The 16,198-nt window shown below is 44.8% G+C and overlaps 1 protein-coding gene across 2 annotated transcripts in view; it reads right to left on the bottom strand.

The window, feature by feature from the left end:
- The window catches only part of Adarb2 (adenosine deaminase RNA specific B2 (inactive)), a 532,528-nt gene that overhangs the window by 168,457 nt on the left and 347,873 nt on the right, over positions 1-16,198 (bottom strand). For both annotated transcript variants that reach the window (XM_006987845.4, XM_016006368.3), the window contains exons 2-3: positions 15,634-15,720; positions 3,001-3,908 (exon numbers count right to left, since the gene is read on the bottom strand). In XM_006987845.4, coding sequence (XP_006987907.1) covers positions 3,001-3,908; positions 15,634-15,720 — 995 coding nt within the window. The remainder of the gene's footprint in view (positions 1-3,000; positions 3,909-15,633; positions 15,721-16,198) is intronic.

The following is a 16,198-nucleotide window of genomic DNA, read 5'->3' as shown; positions in this document are numbered from 1 at the left end:
GAGAGATGGGGTGGGTGTCCTAGTAAATAGATAATCCCAGGCTTGTCTGGGAGTCTTGCGGGTAGCTCCAGCCTTTTTGCAAAGTGGCATCAAGCTGCCACAGAGTGAAACAGCAGTAGGGGCATGCCCACAATCACTGTGGGGCCTTTTCAAAATAAGGAGGCAAGAGAGATGAGCTGATCAAGCACATGCCAAAGGTCATGGGCAGTTTCAGAAGGGGCTCATTCTTCTGCCCAGCCTGAGTCCAGGCAATAGGGAGGAGAGTGCTACCATGGCTGTTCTGCAAGTTTGATTCCAGGTAGCAGAAGAGTAGAATGGGAAGATGCCAGGAAAATAAAAAGACAAAGGCATAGAAAAGAGAGGAAGCAAGACCATAATGTTTCTTGCTAGTAAGTGCACAGGGGTGGATCTAGAACGTGTTCTTGCTTCTTTCACTGTTTTCACTGGGGCTATGCATTTATTTGAGCATAAGTTGAAAGGCAAGATTGATGAAGTTTATGGTCTACCCCCTCCCACATGCTCCTTAAAGTGATTATGCATGTGCAATAAATGCTTGAGGTAAAGTAAATGAATGGGGGGTAGATTGGAAAAACCACCATCCCTCAACTGGGACTCAAGAGCAGGAGAAACCACCATCCCCCAATTGGGATTCATACATAGTTTATCTTTTCTCTCACCCAAGCTTTGTGAAAAGCAGTACATCTTATGGCCAAGAACATGGCTCAGTCAAGAAAGTGCATGTTCTACAAGCATGAGGACCCAAGGCTGGATCATCAGCATCCACATAAAAAACAGGGAATGGTAGCATGTGCCTGTAATCCAAGCTTTAGTGGGCTAGAGACAGACAGAACACTGGGGCACGTTGACCAGCTATTCTCACCAAACTGCTGAGCTTCAGGGTCAGTGAGAGACTCTGTATCAAAAAATAAGGTGGAGGGCCAAGAGATGGCTCAGCAGTTACGAGTGCATACTGCTATTGCAGAGACCTCTTAGTTCTCAGAACCCACATCAGATGGCTCACAATTACCTGTAACTTCAGGTATGGGACCAGGTAATGGGACCACTGCAGTCAGGTACATACCCCCTACATGTACACATAATTAAAAATAAACATAAATAAAGGTGGCGAGTGATAGAGGAAACACACCACATTGATCTCTGACATGCCTCTATACACATGCACACAACACACATATATACATCCAAACACACATACATGCATATGCTGCAAACACACACATATGCACAGACACAAAAAACATCTGCTGTGGCATCTATCCCATGTCTGCTTAGAGTCGAATAAATATGGAATGAGTTAATGAATGAATGAATGTCCCATCCCGTTGTTATTTAAGGGAAAAATCCCTTTATGCTCTTTGTGGCTTTACACATATCCCTGAGCAGTATCTGGGGTTTTGATAACATCCTGAATTCTTTTATGGATTCTTTATCTCCTAAGGCAAAATAAGGGATTCTGTTCCAGGCACTGTGATGTCATGATGGTGGCGATCACAGCTATAACTCATAGTTATTAAGTACTTATGATGAATCCCACACAGGGCTAAGTGCCTTTTAACTATGTAAAGTGTTTCTTCCCTTGATTGATGCCCAGAATGAATAAAAATAATTTTCTGTATTGGCCACATTAGAGAGATCTACAAATAAGTCTCAAAGTGATAAGAGAAAAGATAATTTGCATAAATAAGCAATTATAGAACTTGGCAGAATAAGGTTGTCTTAAGTGGTGTGAGAGGAATTCTTGACACACAGGTAGTGCTACAAAGGCGTCTTAAGCAAGTGAAGGTAAACTCCTGTAAGAAAGCAGACTCGAGGGCTGGGGGTGTAGCTCAGGGAGACCCCTTGTCTAATGTGCAAGTGGTTCTGGTTTTGAACCCCAGTATCATCAAGAAAGAAAAAAATGAAAGTAGACCCACCATTGTGTTGGTAAACCTGGGAAAGATCCTTCCTTCCTTCCTTCCTTCCTTCCTTCCTTCCTTCCTTCCTTCCTTCCTTCCTTCCTTCCTTCCTTCCTTCCTTCCTTCCTCCCTCCCTCCCTTCCTTCTTTCCTTCCTTCCTTCCTTTCTTCTCTCTCTCTCTCTCTCTCTCTCTCTCTCTCTCTCTCTCTCTCTCTCTCTCTCTCTCTAGTACATGCCAGCTGACCTTGAACTTGCTATGTAGCTGAAGATAGCCTTGAACTCTTTGTCCTCTTGCCTCTACCTCCCTGGTGCAGGGATTATGGATATGCAACAACATTCCTGGTTCATGCAGTGCTGGGCATTGAACCCACAGTTTCGTGCATGCTGGGCAAGCATTAGACCAACTGAGTCATATCCACAGTCCCCTAATTCTCATTTCTAACTTCTCTACCTTCCAGCAAGTTTTTTCTTCCCACAATTCTTGGTCTGTGCTGGTGTCTTACTGGGGAAATTCCCACCTGGTTGGAAACTATAGTTACAGAGGTCCTGGCCACTCCCAATGAGACAATTCCCATCTTGGTTTCCCCAGAGTAACTAACTAGAAACTCAGCCCAGACCACCAACCAACACATTTTTCTTCTTGGTTCTTCACTTTCTAAGCTACTGGAGGGTCTGACAAATGAATCCTGCCTTTCCTACAGCCTGGGCTCCTTAATGGGGACAGAAGACCCTGCCCCCTGCTGGCTCCACTTCTTTCCTGTGACTCTAGCTGGCTTTCCTCCCTAGTGTTGATTCCATCATTGTGGAAGTTGCCTAGCTTCATGAATTCTCTCATGACTTCTGCTCAGTTGCTGTGTTGATGATCTCTTTGCCTTCTCAATATTCTCATGATTCTCTATCCATAAAACCCGGCAATTTCTCTCTGTGTGCTTAAGAATGGGCCTTTTCAGGAAGGCTAGTGCTTCACCATACTCTGCTCACAGACACTGGGGGAGAGGGGCAGGCTCATTCCCCTATCACAGCAAGAATATCCCAATTCACATCCATCTTTCCACCTGACAGGCAGCTACCCGAGAAGTCTCACCTGTGGCAAAAGGTTGCTTTTACTTCTGCTGGGTGTGTGGCCAGGCAGCCGGATATCGAAGAGGGCCTGTAAGGCAGCTTGTGCTGCCTGGCCCTTGGCCAGCTTCTTGCTGCGTCCAGAGCCTTCGAACGTCCTCCCGTCCACGCACACAGCCATGACAAAACTCTTGACTCGGGGCTTCTCGGCTGTTTCCGAGAGGCACACATACCGCAGACCTGAGCGTAACTCATTCAGCACCACTACAGGGTTCCTCTCACCCAGGGCCCCGGGGGCCAGCCTGGACCTGTCAGGCAGAGCCTGGCCCATGAGGTCCAGTGTGTGGTAGAGTAGCCGTCCTCGCCGGTAGGCAGAGGACAGAAATTCAGTGTCGACGGGACCACAGCCTGGGAAGTCCTCATTTCTTGAGGATGGTTCAAACTCCTTGAACAACGTGTCTGGGAAGTCGGCCTGGTCAGAGGTGAAGTCAGTGCATGAACTGGTACTAGTGCCCATGGCCAGGTGGGCCTGGAATGCATTGGGGAACTGCACGAAGGACTTCAGGGCCATCTCGGCTGCCCGCATCTTGGCTTTCTTCTTAGTGGGCCCCGTGCCTTCAAACGTGAGCCCGTTCACTTCTACAGCCACCGCAAAGACTGGGGCGTGTACTGGGCCCGTTTGTGACACCATCCGGTACTGCAGACCTGGCTTCAGCTCATGCAGCTGGACCAGCGCATTCTTGGGTGTCATAGACCAGGAGAGCTTCTTCCAGATCAGCTGGAGTTTGCAGAAATGCCCTGCATTTCCTTCCTCCAGTGGCCTTTTCCTTTTAATGCTGGGCGTGCTGCCTCTGGCCCAGTCTCCAGGGGGTAGGGGCCTAGTCCCCAGGTTGCTCACGTTTCGGTTTTCCTTCACTTCAGCACTGCTGGTACCTGGAGGTGAGAACAAATTAGTCATGACCCAGGGCACTGGCAGGTCACCACTAATGATAAAAACTGTTGCTAATGATGGCTCTGTAAGGCTGGGAATCCAGGATCATGGCTTTCTGGCCATCAGCACCTTCAGCCGGGTCTGGAGAAGGTGCTGTAATGACTTCTGCAAGACACAGGGGAGAAGCAGCAGTGGGGACTAGTTGTCTATGGGGGAAATGCCTCCATCATTGGGCAGTTCTCAAAAAGCCAGGCTTGAAAAGATGTGAGGAAGAGACAGGCAAGGGATGTGTCCTATGTGTGGTCTCACACTCCGTTGATTGTATGAGCTATGCTGTTGTCACCCATAAGTGCCTAACTCCTCAGCACCCACATTATCTCTCAAAATCAAATAGATTTTTGATTAGATAGGTAGATAGGTAGCCCTGCCTATGTATGGTTTGGGACAACAGCAGAGGTTACAACGGCTTTTCTTGCATTGATGAGTGCCTTCCTTCTTTACATGCTGCTGGGGCCATAAGGAGTGGTGATTGATGCTTTTGATGCCCTTAGCACTGAAGAGCAGGGTGTAGGGCTTTGTTGAGGCCATACTCTTTTATATCAAGCTCAATAGAGTTTCTCAAAACTCTGCCTCCCAATTCACATCTGGAAGTGAGAAACGTATCACCTGAGACCTGCATAGAGCAGACAGCTAGGAACCAATCAAATGGAGGTGCAGCTGCCTTTCCTAAACACCTGCATGCCACCTGTGTATGTCAATACAGTTGCTGGGTCTCAGTCATGCTGATTGTTTATAGAGCTGAGAGTCTGAGGGCCCCACAGGGTCCTGAGCATCCAGCCCCATGCTAGATTAGACAACACCCAGGGAGCCATCAAAAGCCACAGGTGCCGAGATGTGGCTTTGATTCTTCATCTGAATGTGGTTCTTGGACTTCTGTTTCACAATCTCCTGGGACTTCTTAACAAAGAGCACCTACTACAAGTTCTTTGTCCTTATAAATAAAAATACCACACATTGACATATCAAGGTAGGAAATGGTTCTAAATGAACCATATGGTTCAGCTCCAAATCTGGGACTCTACTTCCCCTACAGAACAGCAGGAATCCTTGGATTACTCTTCTGATAGCCTTCCCACCTTAGCCAGGCAAACATGTAAAACAGACCAAGATGCTAACATGTTTCTAAAGACATGAACCCACAGATCAGTGGGAATGAACACTGGCACAATTCCACTGCAAAAAAAAATTTAGGGACACCCACCGACAACCAAGAAACACTACCTACGCAGTAATATGTCATTAGGGACACATCATAGAACTGAGACTAGTAAAGATGTTCATTGTAGCATAACTTTTTAAAGCTGAGAGTGTAGGAAATACCTAACTTCCCACATCTAGAGGAATGGTTAAGTTGTAGTAGAATCAAACAGCAAAATGACATACAACAATTATATCTTAATGGACTCTATATGCTTCAACATAAATAAATCTCATCAACATAATGTTAGATGACAAAATGAACTTGCAAAATAATCCATTGAGTAGGATAGACATCAAAAGTATACTCACAGGACATATTATTTATGTAAACAGACATGAAGGAACAGAAGACAGTTATATCATAAAGACATATTCCCATCTCCCAGAGGGGTTGGAGGGAAGGGAGGAAAAGAAATAAGGGGCCAAAGAACAACTTCATTTGTACTTCTAACATTTTCTTTCTTTTTAAAAAAATTACACTCTGTGTGTGTATGTGTGTGTGTGTGTTTGTGTGTGTGTTTGTATACACACCATGGCACACATTTGGAGGTCAGAGAACAGCTTGCAGGAGTCGGTTCTCTATTTCCACCATGGGGGTCCCAAGGATTGAATATGGGTCGTCAGGCTTGGTGGCAAGCGCCTTTACCACCTGAACCATTTTGTTGATCCGACATTTCCTATCCTTAAACTGACATAAAGTAAGTTCAGCAAAACCATCACTTGCACACATACACATACAAACACTCACTCACACAGGTCCTGGGGCTGATCTGGCTGGGCAGAACTATGCCCAGGTTTCTCTGTGTGCCTTGAACATCTTCTCAGGGCCCGGGAGCTCTCATCTCTGTGGCAGGTGCGAATGTGCTTTTTTCTCTCATTAAACAAGTGGAAACTCCAAGTAAATTTTCCCGTGAACTCACAACCTCAAAACAGACACTGAAAGCCTGGCTGGCTGTTGACATGTGAACCTGCTTCTCTTGTGCAGCCTGAGAGCTACTTATATATAACTATAACTTATAACTGAGTGGAGATGAATTTAAAGGTGATTTAAGACTAGCCACCTTGGATAACTATTCTCTAATAAAGTTGTCCTGTTTAGGAAATCCCAGTTGTGAACTGCCACATGACCACATGGCCCCTGCTGCACTTTGCTAGCGTGTGTGCTTCTAGAATGCCAAACTCTCAAGTTTATTATAAAAACCCAAGGATTATGCCTGTGAACAGCCTGCCATCTTCTGCTGATCCCTGCCAGCGTTTATGTATTCTATTGAGAACCTAACTTTGCTATATTTCTTTTTCCTTAGTCCTTGGCTAGTGGCTAATAGTATGGTCAACATTTTATAAGCAGGCAGGGGGAAACTGAAACTCAAGGAGTTGAAATAATTTGTTTACAGAGATTGCATGCTATGTTGTATTCATGATGGGCCTCAATCCTTGGGCTCTCACACTCCTCTCATCTGTGCAGTGGCTATAAGTTGATTTTATGGACACAGAATGATTGTGACATTTTCTTGGCCTTTGTAGATTAACACCCCTCCCCAGGCCATCTGGATATAATGAAGCCAAGTCTACCCCATGTGTGATGAGTCCTGGGGCTGATCTGGCTGGGCAGAACCATGCTCAGGTTGCTCTGTGCACCTTGCACATCTTCTCAGGGGCTGGGAGCTCTCAGCTCTGTGGCAGGTGTGAATTTTTTTTTCTCATTAAGCAAGTGGAAACTCCAGGTGAATTTTCCAGTGAATCCACAGCTTCAAAACAGACACTGAATGCCTGGCTGGCTGTTGACACGTGAACCTGCTTCTCTTGTGCAGCCTGAGAGCTACGTAGGTTGAGACCTGCCAGAATGGCTGCTGTGCTCCTAACCCCTCAGTTTATGGCATTGTTGTTGGGGAATAATGAAGAAGAAAGTACAATTTCACAGCCACAAAGGATGCCTTTGAAAATCAGGTGCCTTTCAGAGGTATCCCAACATGGGAGAATGTTCTTTTCAGCATGTACTCTACCTCCTCTTCGCTCAGAGCTAACCCATCAGTCATAGCTATCATCATGTCTTTATAAAGGAGCCAAAACAGCCCTTGCTAGAACGCTCCAGTGGGGGGCACTGGGCACTGCATTAAAACCCAGCTCAGCTTTTCAGTTTAATTTTATAAATTGTGAAATGGGCTTACTACTATCTCTATCAGTTTGCTACTAAAAAGCTATTAGGCTTGGGGAGGTTAGTTTGTTCAAAAGTGTGAATCTGAGTGCTTTCTAAGTTATAACCTTGCAACACTCATTTGTTACGGATCTCGGCAAAAATAATTACCTTTTAGATAGCAAGTGCTAAGTCTTAGGTGTTTGTGTTAATCGTTGTGTGCTCTGGGTGTGCACACTGCAATGGACCCTGCCATTTAGGGTATTTCAAGCCAAGGGAAAGTGCACGTTAGATTAAACCATGTGATTTTCCCAAGCTGAACTCAAAATGGAAAAATAAAGAGCAAACAAAACAATTCCCAAATCCCCACATCAGATTGCCTAGAAACCAGCTTGGAGCCTTCTAATTTCTTATTGATTTCTTACAATGTGGGGATTTAATAAGCGTGCCAGTGTGATTATGGTGGACAGCATATCAGATGACCTCTGCTGTATCTTAGAGAATCGAACTCAGAAAATAATGTTTTTGTTCTGCACATGGTGAAATCCTTTTTATTTGCTTCCCTTCTGTAATTCTCAATATCTTACTACTGTTGTAATTGGAACTCTTCATATAAACTTTGATTATTAGACCATGGTGTGAGTTCCTTTGTTTTCGTGTGTGTGTGTGTGTGTGTGTGTGTGTGTGTGTGTGTGTGTGTGTGTGTGTTTTCACTTGTGGGCATGTTTGTGTATGTGTACATGTGCTTGTGTGTGTATGTGGAAGTGTGGAGACAAAAGGTTGATGTTGTGTGTCCTCTCATCTTGAGACAGGGTCTCCAACTGAACATGGAGCTTGCCAAGTAGGCTAGGCTGGCTGGCCGGAAAGCCCTAGATCTTCCTGTTTCTGTCTCCCCAGCACTGGGATTACAGGTGCTCCCAGTAGACCACTTGTCACCTGGGTGCTGGTGTTTGTGCTTGTGAAGTAAGCATAACCATATGAACTATCTGTCAGCTTCTATGAACTCCTTTATTCATAATCAATAATTAGCAGCAGTTGATTAAAAACTACAGACGTTGGTCCCTATCTTAGACACAAGTTAGACTCTCTGGGATGACATTACCTATGGTAATATTACCAATGCAAAATGTGTTGGTTAACTGATTCTCAGAGTTTAGCAAGTGCTTCAGAGCCTATCTAGACTTAGGCTGGGGTCTCTGTCCTGGGACCCTTAGAACAACAGGCCGTTCAGTGCCCAATTCACAGAGTCTAGAGTCAAGCATGTGAGAGATCAAATGATGCCTTTGTTGTTTATGCTTATTGGAATTTTAGATCATTCTGTGTTAGCTTCATTTCTCTAAATGGCAGAAAATGAAGATTTTACTTATATTTGCTTTATCAGTTGAGTACAAGTGAATCTACGAATCTATCTATCTATCTATCTATCTATCTATCTATCTATCTATCTATCTATCTATCATCTGCCTATCAGGCTTAGCAAAAAGATGACCACAGGGGCAGGTGGGAAGTGCAGCAGGGAGGCAGTGCAGGACCCCCTACTTCTATCCATGTTCAGCTTCTCTTCATGACTATTTTATTAGCTGGTGTTTTCCATCAATATACCTAGAAATTCCAGGATGTTCCCGAGAGAAGGGTGAGTGGTTCTTTCATTTCTCTGGTGTGCTGGATGGTAGATATTGATCTTACCACCCAGAAATGTGGGCAAAAGAACAGCACTGGCTCCCTAGCAGCAGAAGAAAACACATCCCTGGTCTCTCTCTTTGCTCAACAAGGCAAACATTCACTCCTATGAGACTGTAGTGCATTGCCTGTACATTCACTCATGTACATGTAAGAAAAGCCCTATCTTTTCTTCTTGGGCTCCTTTATGTCAATGGAAGCAACACAGACATGGGTAATTCTCCTCTTGTGACAAGGCTGGAGACAGAAGGACCCTTCCTTACTCTAATATTGCCTGCAGTTACTCAAATCCCCATTGCAGCCAAGCTCATACCTAGGTGCCAGGTGCATGTGGGCATTTTCCTGCCAACTTTTCTGTGGGCTCTTCATATCTCTAACTCTGACATACACATTCGTATTTTCCTCTTCACAGAGAAGGCATTAAATACGTTCCACTTCCCTCCTCTGACCCAGGAAATTATATTCATTTTTTTCTCCATTTAGTTAATAGGTTTTATACACCCAAATTGTCACATATAATAATCGACAGATTAAAAAGTCAGGAGATCAAAAAAAAAAAAACCCTCTGACTTTTAAACACAGTCTGGAAGAGCTACTTTTGAAGGCATACATACACTTGGAAAGTAGTGGGGAGATCCTTGTATCCTACAAATAAATGTGGAGGATTGTGTAAACACTGTGGCTCTTGTGCTGTCAATTCCTAGCCATGCCCTGGGATTCTTGCTCTGGCAGTATGTGTACATTCCTGGCTTGTGAGGGGACATGAGGACTTTCTACCTGCTCTTGTTCTTCCTACCCAGTGGGTACTTTCTTTCTTTGAATATTAGACCTTTCTCTGAGTATTCCTGGAGGCACCTGGGGTGGAATCAGCATGTGCTCATTGGCTGAGAGTAGACTAGACCTTGGGTGATCTTATCACAGACACACATATGTGTATATATACAAGTGCATATTCATGAGTGTATCAGACCTACCTCAGGATGCTGAGGAGGCAGACAGGGAAGCAGAATGATGTTGTAACTGTGGTGATAGAATAGCTATCTGAAACTCCACCTGACACATAGAGTCTCAGCTTACATTTTCCCCCTTAGAATACTCCTGATTTGGGTTCCAAACACCTTTCCCTATGAAACTCACTCCCACAGAGACCACATGCATAGCCTCAGTGCCCGTGGTCCTTCTGTCTTGGTACAGTGGCAAATTGCCTCATTCTTCAAGACACTGTAAAAGAAGACATCTCAGAACTGTGACTCCCATAAGGTCTTTTCAGGGAGTCACATGTGTCTTTCCATTGTGGAAATTAGAGAGGAAAAAGCAAGCAAATAACTTCAGACGACATTAGATAAATACCATAAGCAACGGTAATAGAACAATCATGAGCAATTTGGAGACCGCCAGGCACTGAAAGAAAATATCTAAGTCAGGAAGGCATCTGTATAGGAAAATGAAAAATGAAATTATTTCCATTCTGCTTCCCTCACACCTGGATTCTTCTCCAGAGCCTTATAAGTACATTATCTCATTTGACAAAATGTGTCGACAATTATAATGCTAAGCTTAAAGGTCTAAGGCATGAAGAAATTGCATTTTGAACAGGAAGAAAAATCATTGTATATTGTCATAGCTGTGACTACATATTTATTTTTCAAATAAATCTGTTATTTGCAATTTATTAAGTTTGATGACCTGGGCTGATGACATTCAGGAATTGTTAGACAAGGTGGTGGTCAGGTCTTAAATAGGATCATATGCCTATCATCCCTAAGAAGCCACGCTTGCTTGTGGATTTTTTTATGTGCCTCCTCCTTCTCTGCTGGCTCCCTTGCAGGCCGGAATCTTCTACCCAGTTATTATGAACACCCGGCTTCCTCTCATGGCTTGGCATCATTGGGATTGTATGCATCAATGGTAATGACACTGTCATGTCTGCGGGTCAGGAGGGCTCTGGAGAGCCAGCCATCCAGTGCGCCACGCTACATTTGAAGAGATAATATTGTTCCTGGTGAAGGTTATTCAGCTGCCAAGCAGCCCTGGTTTTAAAAACAGAACAGCTCCTCCCAGATGACAGGGCTTAACAACAACAGAATGGCAGGCAGCCTAGTTCTTCCTCCAGACAGTGGGGAGGGCTTGGTGTGGGGAGAGGCAGGAGATAACCTGAACCGCAGGGTGCATGACAGATAGGTTCAGGCCGAGGTGTGCCAAAGGCAGCACAAGCTTGGCATTTGCTGGTATATGTGGGTACGACAGTCTGTCAGATTGAACAGCTGGTAGAAGATGCCTTCTTCAAAGGCTTGTCATGAGTAACCCATGATGCTGTGATGCATGTGCATGGGATTCAGAGAAAAGCAGGAGATGCCCTCTATCAGAGTCCAAAGGCAAGATGAAACTCTTGTTTTCTGTTGTTTGTCATTGAATCTGGGCCAAATCCCAACTTCTGAGCGGAGGGTGGGGCCGGGGTAGACAGGGACACATTGCTTTTCAGTGTTGCAAGGTGAAGCCTTCTCAGAGCTGAATGCTGAAGGCAGACACGTCTTCAAAACACGGTATTGTATGAGTCTCCCAGCTCAGATCCAGTCTACTGCTGATTGGTTCCTAGTTACCAATGTTCTATAGACAGAGCCTAATATGTGTGTAGTGGATGTGTCCTGACTATATTTTTCTGTCTCTTTGCACCACTGCTTTAAATGGAGAGATTCACAGCTCTAGGCAATACCTTTTCTATATTCCAGGCTGCCAGGATCTAGATTGCTGCTGAGAAGCATTCTTGAACAGTTGAAAGTGTGTGAATGGTTAGACATGAACTGTCTTTACAGTAGAGCAGTATAGACACAACAGATCCAGAGGATGCAAATGCATGAAGTATGGGGTTAGAGGAGGTTCAAATGTGCTTCTTCTTCCCACCCATGCTTCCACACACATGTTCATACACACTACACATATGCAAACAGACATATACATTTACCACACATACCACTCTTGCACACTATAGACATATACATGAAATGCAAGGTCATGCCACACATATGTAGATAAACATGAATACCACTCACATCTTGGACCTATGCATACCAAATACAAATGTATAAAAATAGTTTCTATATGAATTACAGCATTTGGAGAGGAAGTGAGGTCTGAGAGATGATTTAGTGGGTGAAATGCTTGCTATAATACAAACAAGAGGACCTGCATTTTGGTCTCCACCTCCCATGTTAAAGTCAGGACCTGTCAAGGGTGTCTGTAACCCCAACACTGGGGTGTAGACAAAGGCAGATCCCAGCGGCTGCTGGACAGATAGCCTGATAGAGACATGAGCATCAGGTTCAGTGAAAAGACATTATCTCAAAATCCACAAAACGAAGTAAAACAAAGTGAAGGGAGAAAGATAGAGGAAGACAGCCAATAACCTCACCTGGCTTCCACATACATATGCATGCACAGTCACAGGCACTTATAAACACATGCATACACCACACACATACCTAACCACACACATACACATACACAGCAAATGAATCCATTAATCAAAAAATGAGGCTTCCCAAGCACTTCAAAAGCATTTTAATGTATAATAAACAATTAAAAGTTATTTTTATCAGTACATTTCTTTCCATTAGCCAGTAAACCAAATCAGAGGAAAATAGCTTTAATTGCAAGTATCATCCATCCTTGATTGAACATGCCTTGTGTTCTATGTCCCTGCATCTCCTCAACTCTGTGACTTTCTGTGCTGGTAACCTCCTCATCCCCATTTGCAAACTCACAAGTCCAAGAGTAAACATGCACGCCCCAAACTAGCCTCCTATTTTCTTGACTGGTCAGTCTCAGGAGGGAGTCAAATGTTGCTGCTGCTGCTGGTGGGTGTGGCTGCGGCAGCGGTGGTGGTGTGCGCGTGCGCATGTGTGACTTTTTCAGTGTCCTCTGGACAAAGCAGTGACTTTACAAAGGTCCTGCATTTTTGAGATCTTGGGCCTTAGTTACTACAGAAAAGTGGCTCCTGAATTTCTGTAAGTTAGAGTCCATTTGTTTCTCTCTCTCCAGAAGTTCCCTAGGTAACTCCCTGCTTCCTTCTCCTCCTGATTCAGTCAGCCTCCCAGCAGCTCAAGGTGGAGACAGCAGGAAACAGAATTCAAATTCCTCTCATGTCACACTAAATTCAGCACATACAACGTGCTTTTTAACTCCTCTCTTTCCAAGGTTTCTGAGGTAGTTATCCACAACTTGACTGATCCAGAAACTTTTCAATTCAGACCACCACAAGAGGATATACACAATATGTTAAGGTTTTGCTTCATACCACAAGCCTTGCTAAGAGGGGAGCCCAGAACCAGCATCAAGAACCCCTGTCTAAGCCCAGTCAGTTAATTCCCCTCTCCCTCTCCCTCTCTCCCTTTCTCTAGAGATGAAAAACTCCAAATAGAAAATTGTGACCACCTGGCACGGTTCTGACATTTGAGCACTCTCAACTTTACTTTTAGGCAGTGATGTAGGGAAGTATGATGCCTATTATTCATTGTCGACTTGACAGGATCTAGACATGATCCCCTGGAGAAAAATCTCTGGGCCTTTTTGTGGGGAAGTTCCTGGACTGTCTTAACTAAGGTGGAAAGACCCTCCCTAGATTTGGTGGCATCTTCCTATGGGCTGAGATCTTGAACTGAAAAGGAAAAAGTAAGTGGAGTACTTGCATCCATCCCTTTCTGCTTCCCTATGGAGGATGCAATGAGACCAGCCAGTTCCTGTTCTGTGGCCATGACTTCCCCATCATGATACCCTTGAATCATAAGCCAAAATAAACCCTCCCTTCCTTAAGTTGCTTTTGCTGGCATTTGTCACAGCAACGAGAAAAGTGACTAATTACAGGAAGAAATACCCATTTCTAATAGCATTAACAATTGTCTAGAGAGGGGGTGCCCACAATATGTTGTGATTCTTAGAGGCTGATGGCAGCATAGACAACATTCTCCTGGAAATCTCTGCCAGTGTTTTTGCCTGATTCAGCTAATTATCTTAGTAACCACCAATAGCACCTTGCTTCCTTCCCATCCACAACAAGCACATTCCTAGCTCATTTTAGTTGAAAATGAAGCCCATCTGTTAGGTGACGTTAAGACACAGAGGTGTTCTTATGGGATGTTTGGCCTCCTCTTTAAAATGATTGACAATATGCTACAGGTAAGAGGAGAGCACAGGACAAGCCAAACACTTGCAGAATCTTCCCCCCTTCCCTTTCCCTCCTCTTTCCTCCCCTCCCCTCTCTTCTCCTCTACTCTTCCTCCTCCTCTCCCCTCTCCTCTCCCCTCCTCTTCTCCTCCTCTCCCCTCCTCCCCTCCCCCTCTTCTCCCATCCCCTTTCTTCTCCACTCTCTTCCCCTCTCCTCTCTTCCACTGTTATCTCTCCTCTCCTCCCCCCTCCCCTTTCTCTTTCCTCTCTTCCTTACTTCCTGTTCTGAGCTCTCCTCGTTGATCTAAACAGAAGAGATGGGTATGACCCCCTTGCCTAACCCAGCTTCAACATCGGGCACCTAGCGATTTTGCCCCATTCTTCTCTAGCTTCATGCACAAGAGATATTTTAATGGAAACCCCCTTAGTTATCTTTTTTCTTGTTAAAGAACTGTAAAATCCATTCTCTGAGACACCATGAGATTGCAATCATTTAATTTTTTTCTGTAGTTAGAACAGGAGAATGAAGGAAAGAGAAAAGTGAATATTCTAAGAAAACTAGTGTATTTCCTACACTCCCTGGGGGCTCTTGGCCACACATTACTGATATTTTCTTATCCTTAAGATGATGATGGGACTCCAGGTAAGGACAGGATTCCATACTAGGACAGGATGCTAGATGAGACTGGGACTTCAGGTAAGGGTAGATTTCCTGGTGATAATAACTATGTAAGTGAGCTGTGAAGCTTTGGACAGGAAGGAGGCTGCACATACACCAACTGTGGATGAGAATGGGGTACTTGGTAACGATGGGGCAGCAATGGGAGATAGGATTCTAGTTAAGGGTAGACCTGCAAGTGAGAGTCGGATTCCAAATGATGACAGAACTTCTGGTGAGGATTCAACCACAGGGATGAGGGACTGCAAGGGAAGATGGTATTCCACTGGAGCATGAGACTCGGGGTGAGGATAGGACTCTGCATGAGTTTGGTCCTGAAGGTAAAGACGGATGCAGATTAGGGAGGATCCAAGGTGACGCTACCATGAAGATTGCATAAATTTGGTCCTATAGGTGGGGTGGGCTGATGGTCAGGGTCGACTGCAGGTGATTCTGGTACTGTCTTAACGATGGGATTACAGGTGGGTACAAGGCTGTGGGTGGGGATAAACACCTGTGTGAGTTTGGCCCTGAAGGTGAAGATGGACATCAGATGAGGACTATACGATGGGTAAGGACTCCAAACTTCAGGTGATGGTAGTTTCCTAGTAACTGTGGGAATATAGAGAGTGTGGCGCTGCAGGTGAGGATGGAACTATGGGTAAGGATGTAACTGTAGAAGAAGATGGGTTTGCTGAAGATGGGAACAGGATCTCCTATATTGGGCAAGATCAGCCAGTCCCCTCTCCATGGCTACAAGAAAACAGAGAAAGACATTCCCACCCCCATATACAATGAGTGAGGACCTCTCTGCAAGAGAAGTGGGGTTGCTTACTTAGATTGTCTTCATCCTCCGTGTTTGTGGTGCCAGGACTTAGGTACTTGAAGGGAGCGAGGAAGGTTGACAATATGCTTACTTTGTCTGGAAAGATAAAGAAGAGGAAATGCACTTTTGACATCAAGTTTCAGAAAAACCCAATGCTTTTGTATATTCTCATTACCAAAAGTTTGGACAAGGGAGGTGAAAAGTTAATCATGGCTGCAGACACTTCTTTCTGGCTCCATCTTTTATTGAATTTCTGACAGCATTTTTTTTGGTTTATTATTATTATTATTATTATTATTATTATTATTATTTTATAACACCATTCAGTTCAACATAATAGCCACAGAATCCCCTGTTCTCCCCCTCTCGCCCACCCCTCCCCCCAGCCCACCCCCCATTCCCACCTCCTCCAGATCAAGGTCTCCCCCGAGGACCGGGGTTGACCTGGTAGACTCAGTCCAGGCAGGTCCATTCCCCCCTCCCAGACCGAGCCAAGTGTCCCTGCATAAGTCCCAGGATTCAAACAGCCAACTCATGCAACGAGCCCAGGACCTGGCACCAATGCACAGCTGCC

The sequence above is a fragment of the Peromyscus maniculatus genome, chromosome 5 (genome assembly GCF_049852395.1).
Source record: "Peromyscus maniculatus bairdii isolate BWxNUB_F1_BW_parent chromosome 5, HU_Pman_BW_mat_3.1, whole genome shotgun sequence".
NCBI classification, from domain to species: Eukaryota; Metazoa; Chordata; class Mammalia; order Rodentia; family Cricetidae; genus Peromyscus; species Peromyscus maniculatus.
Note: the sequence above shows the minus strand (reverse complement) of the source record. Positions and strands in the feature narration are given on the sequence as shown.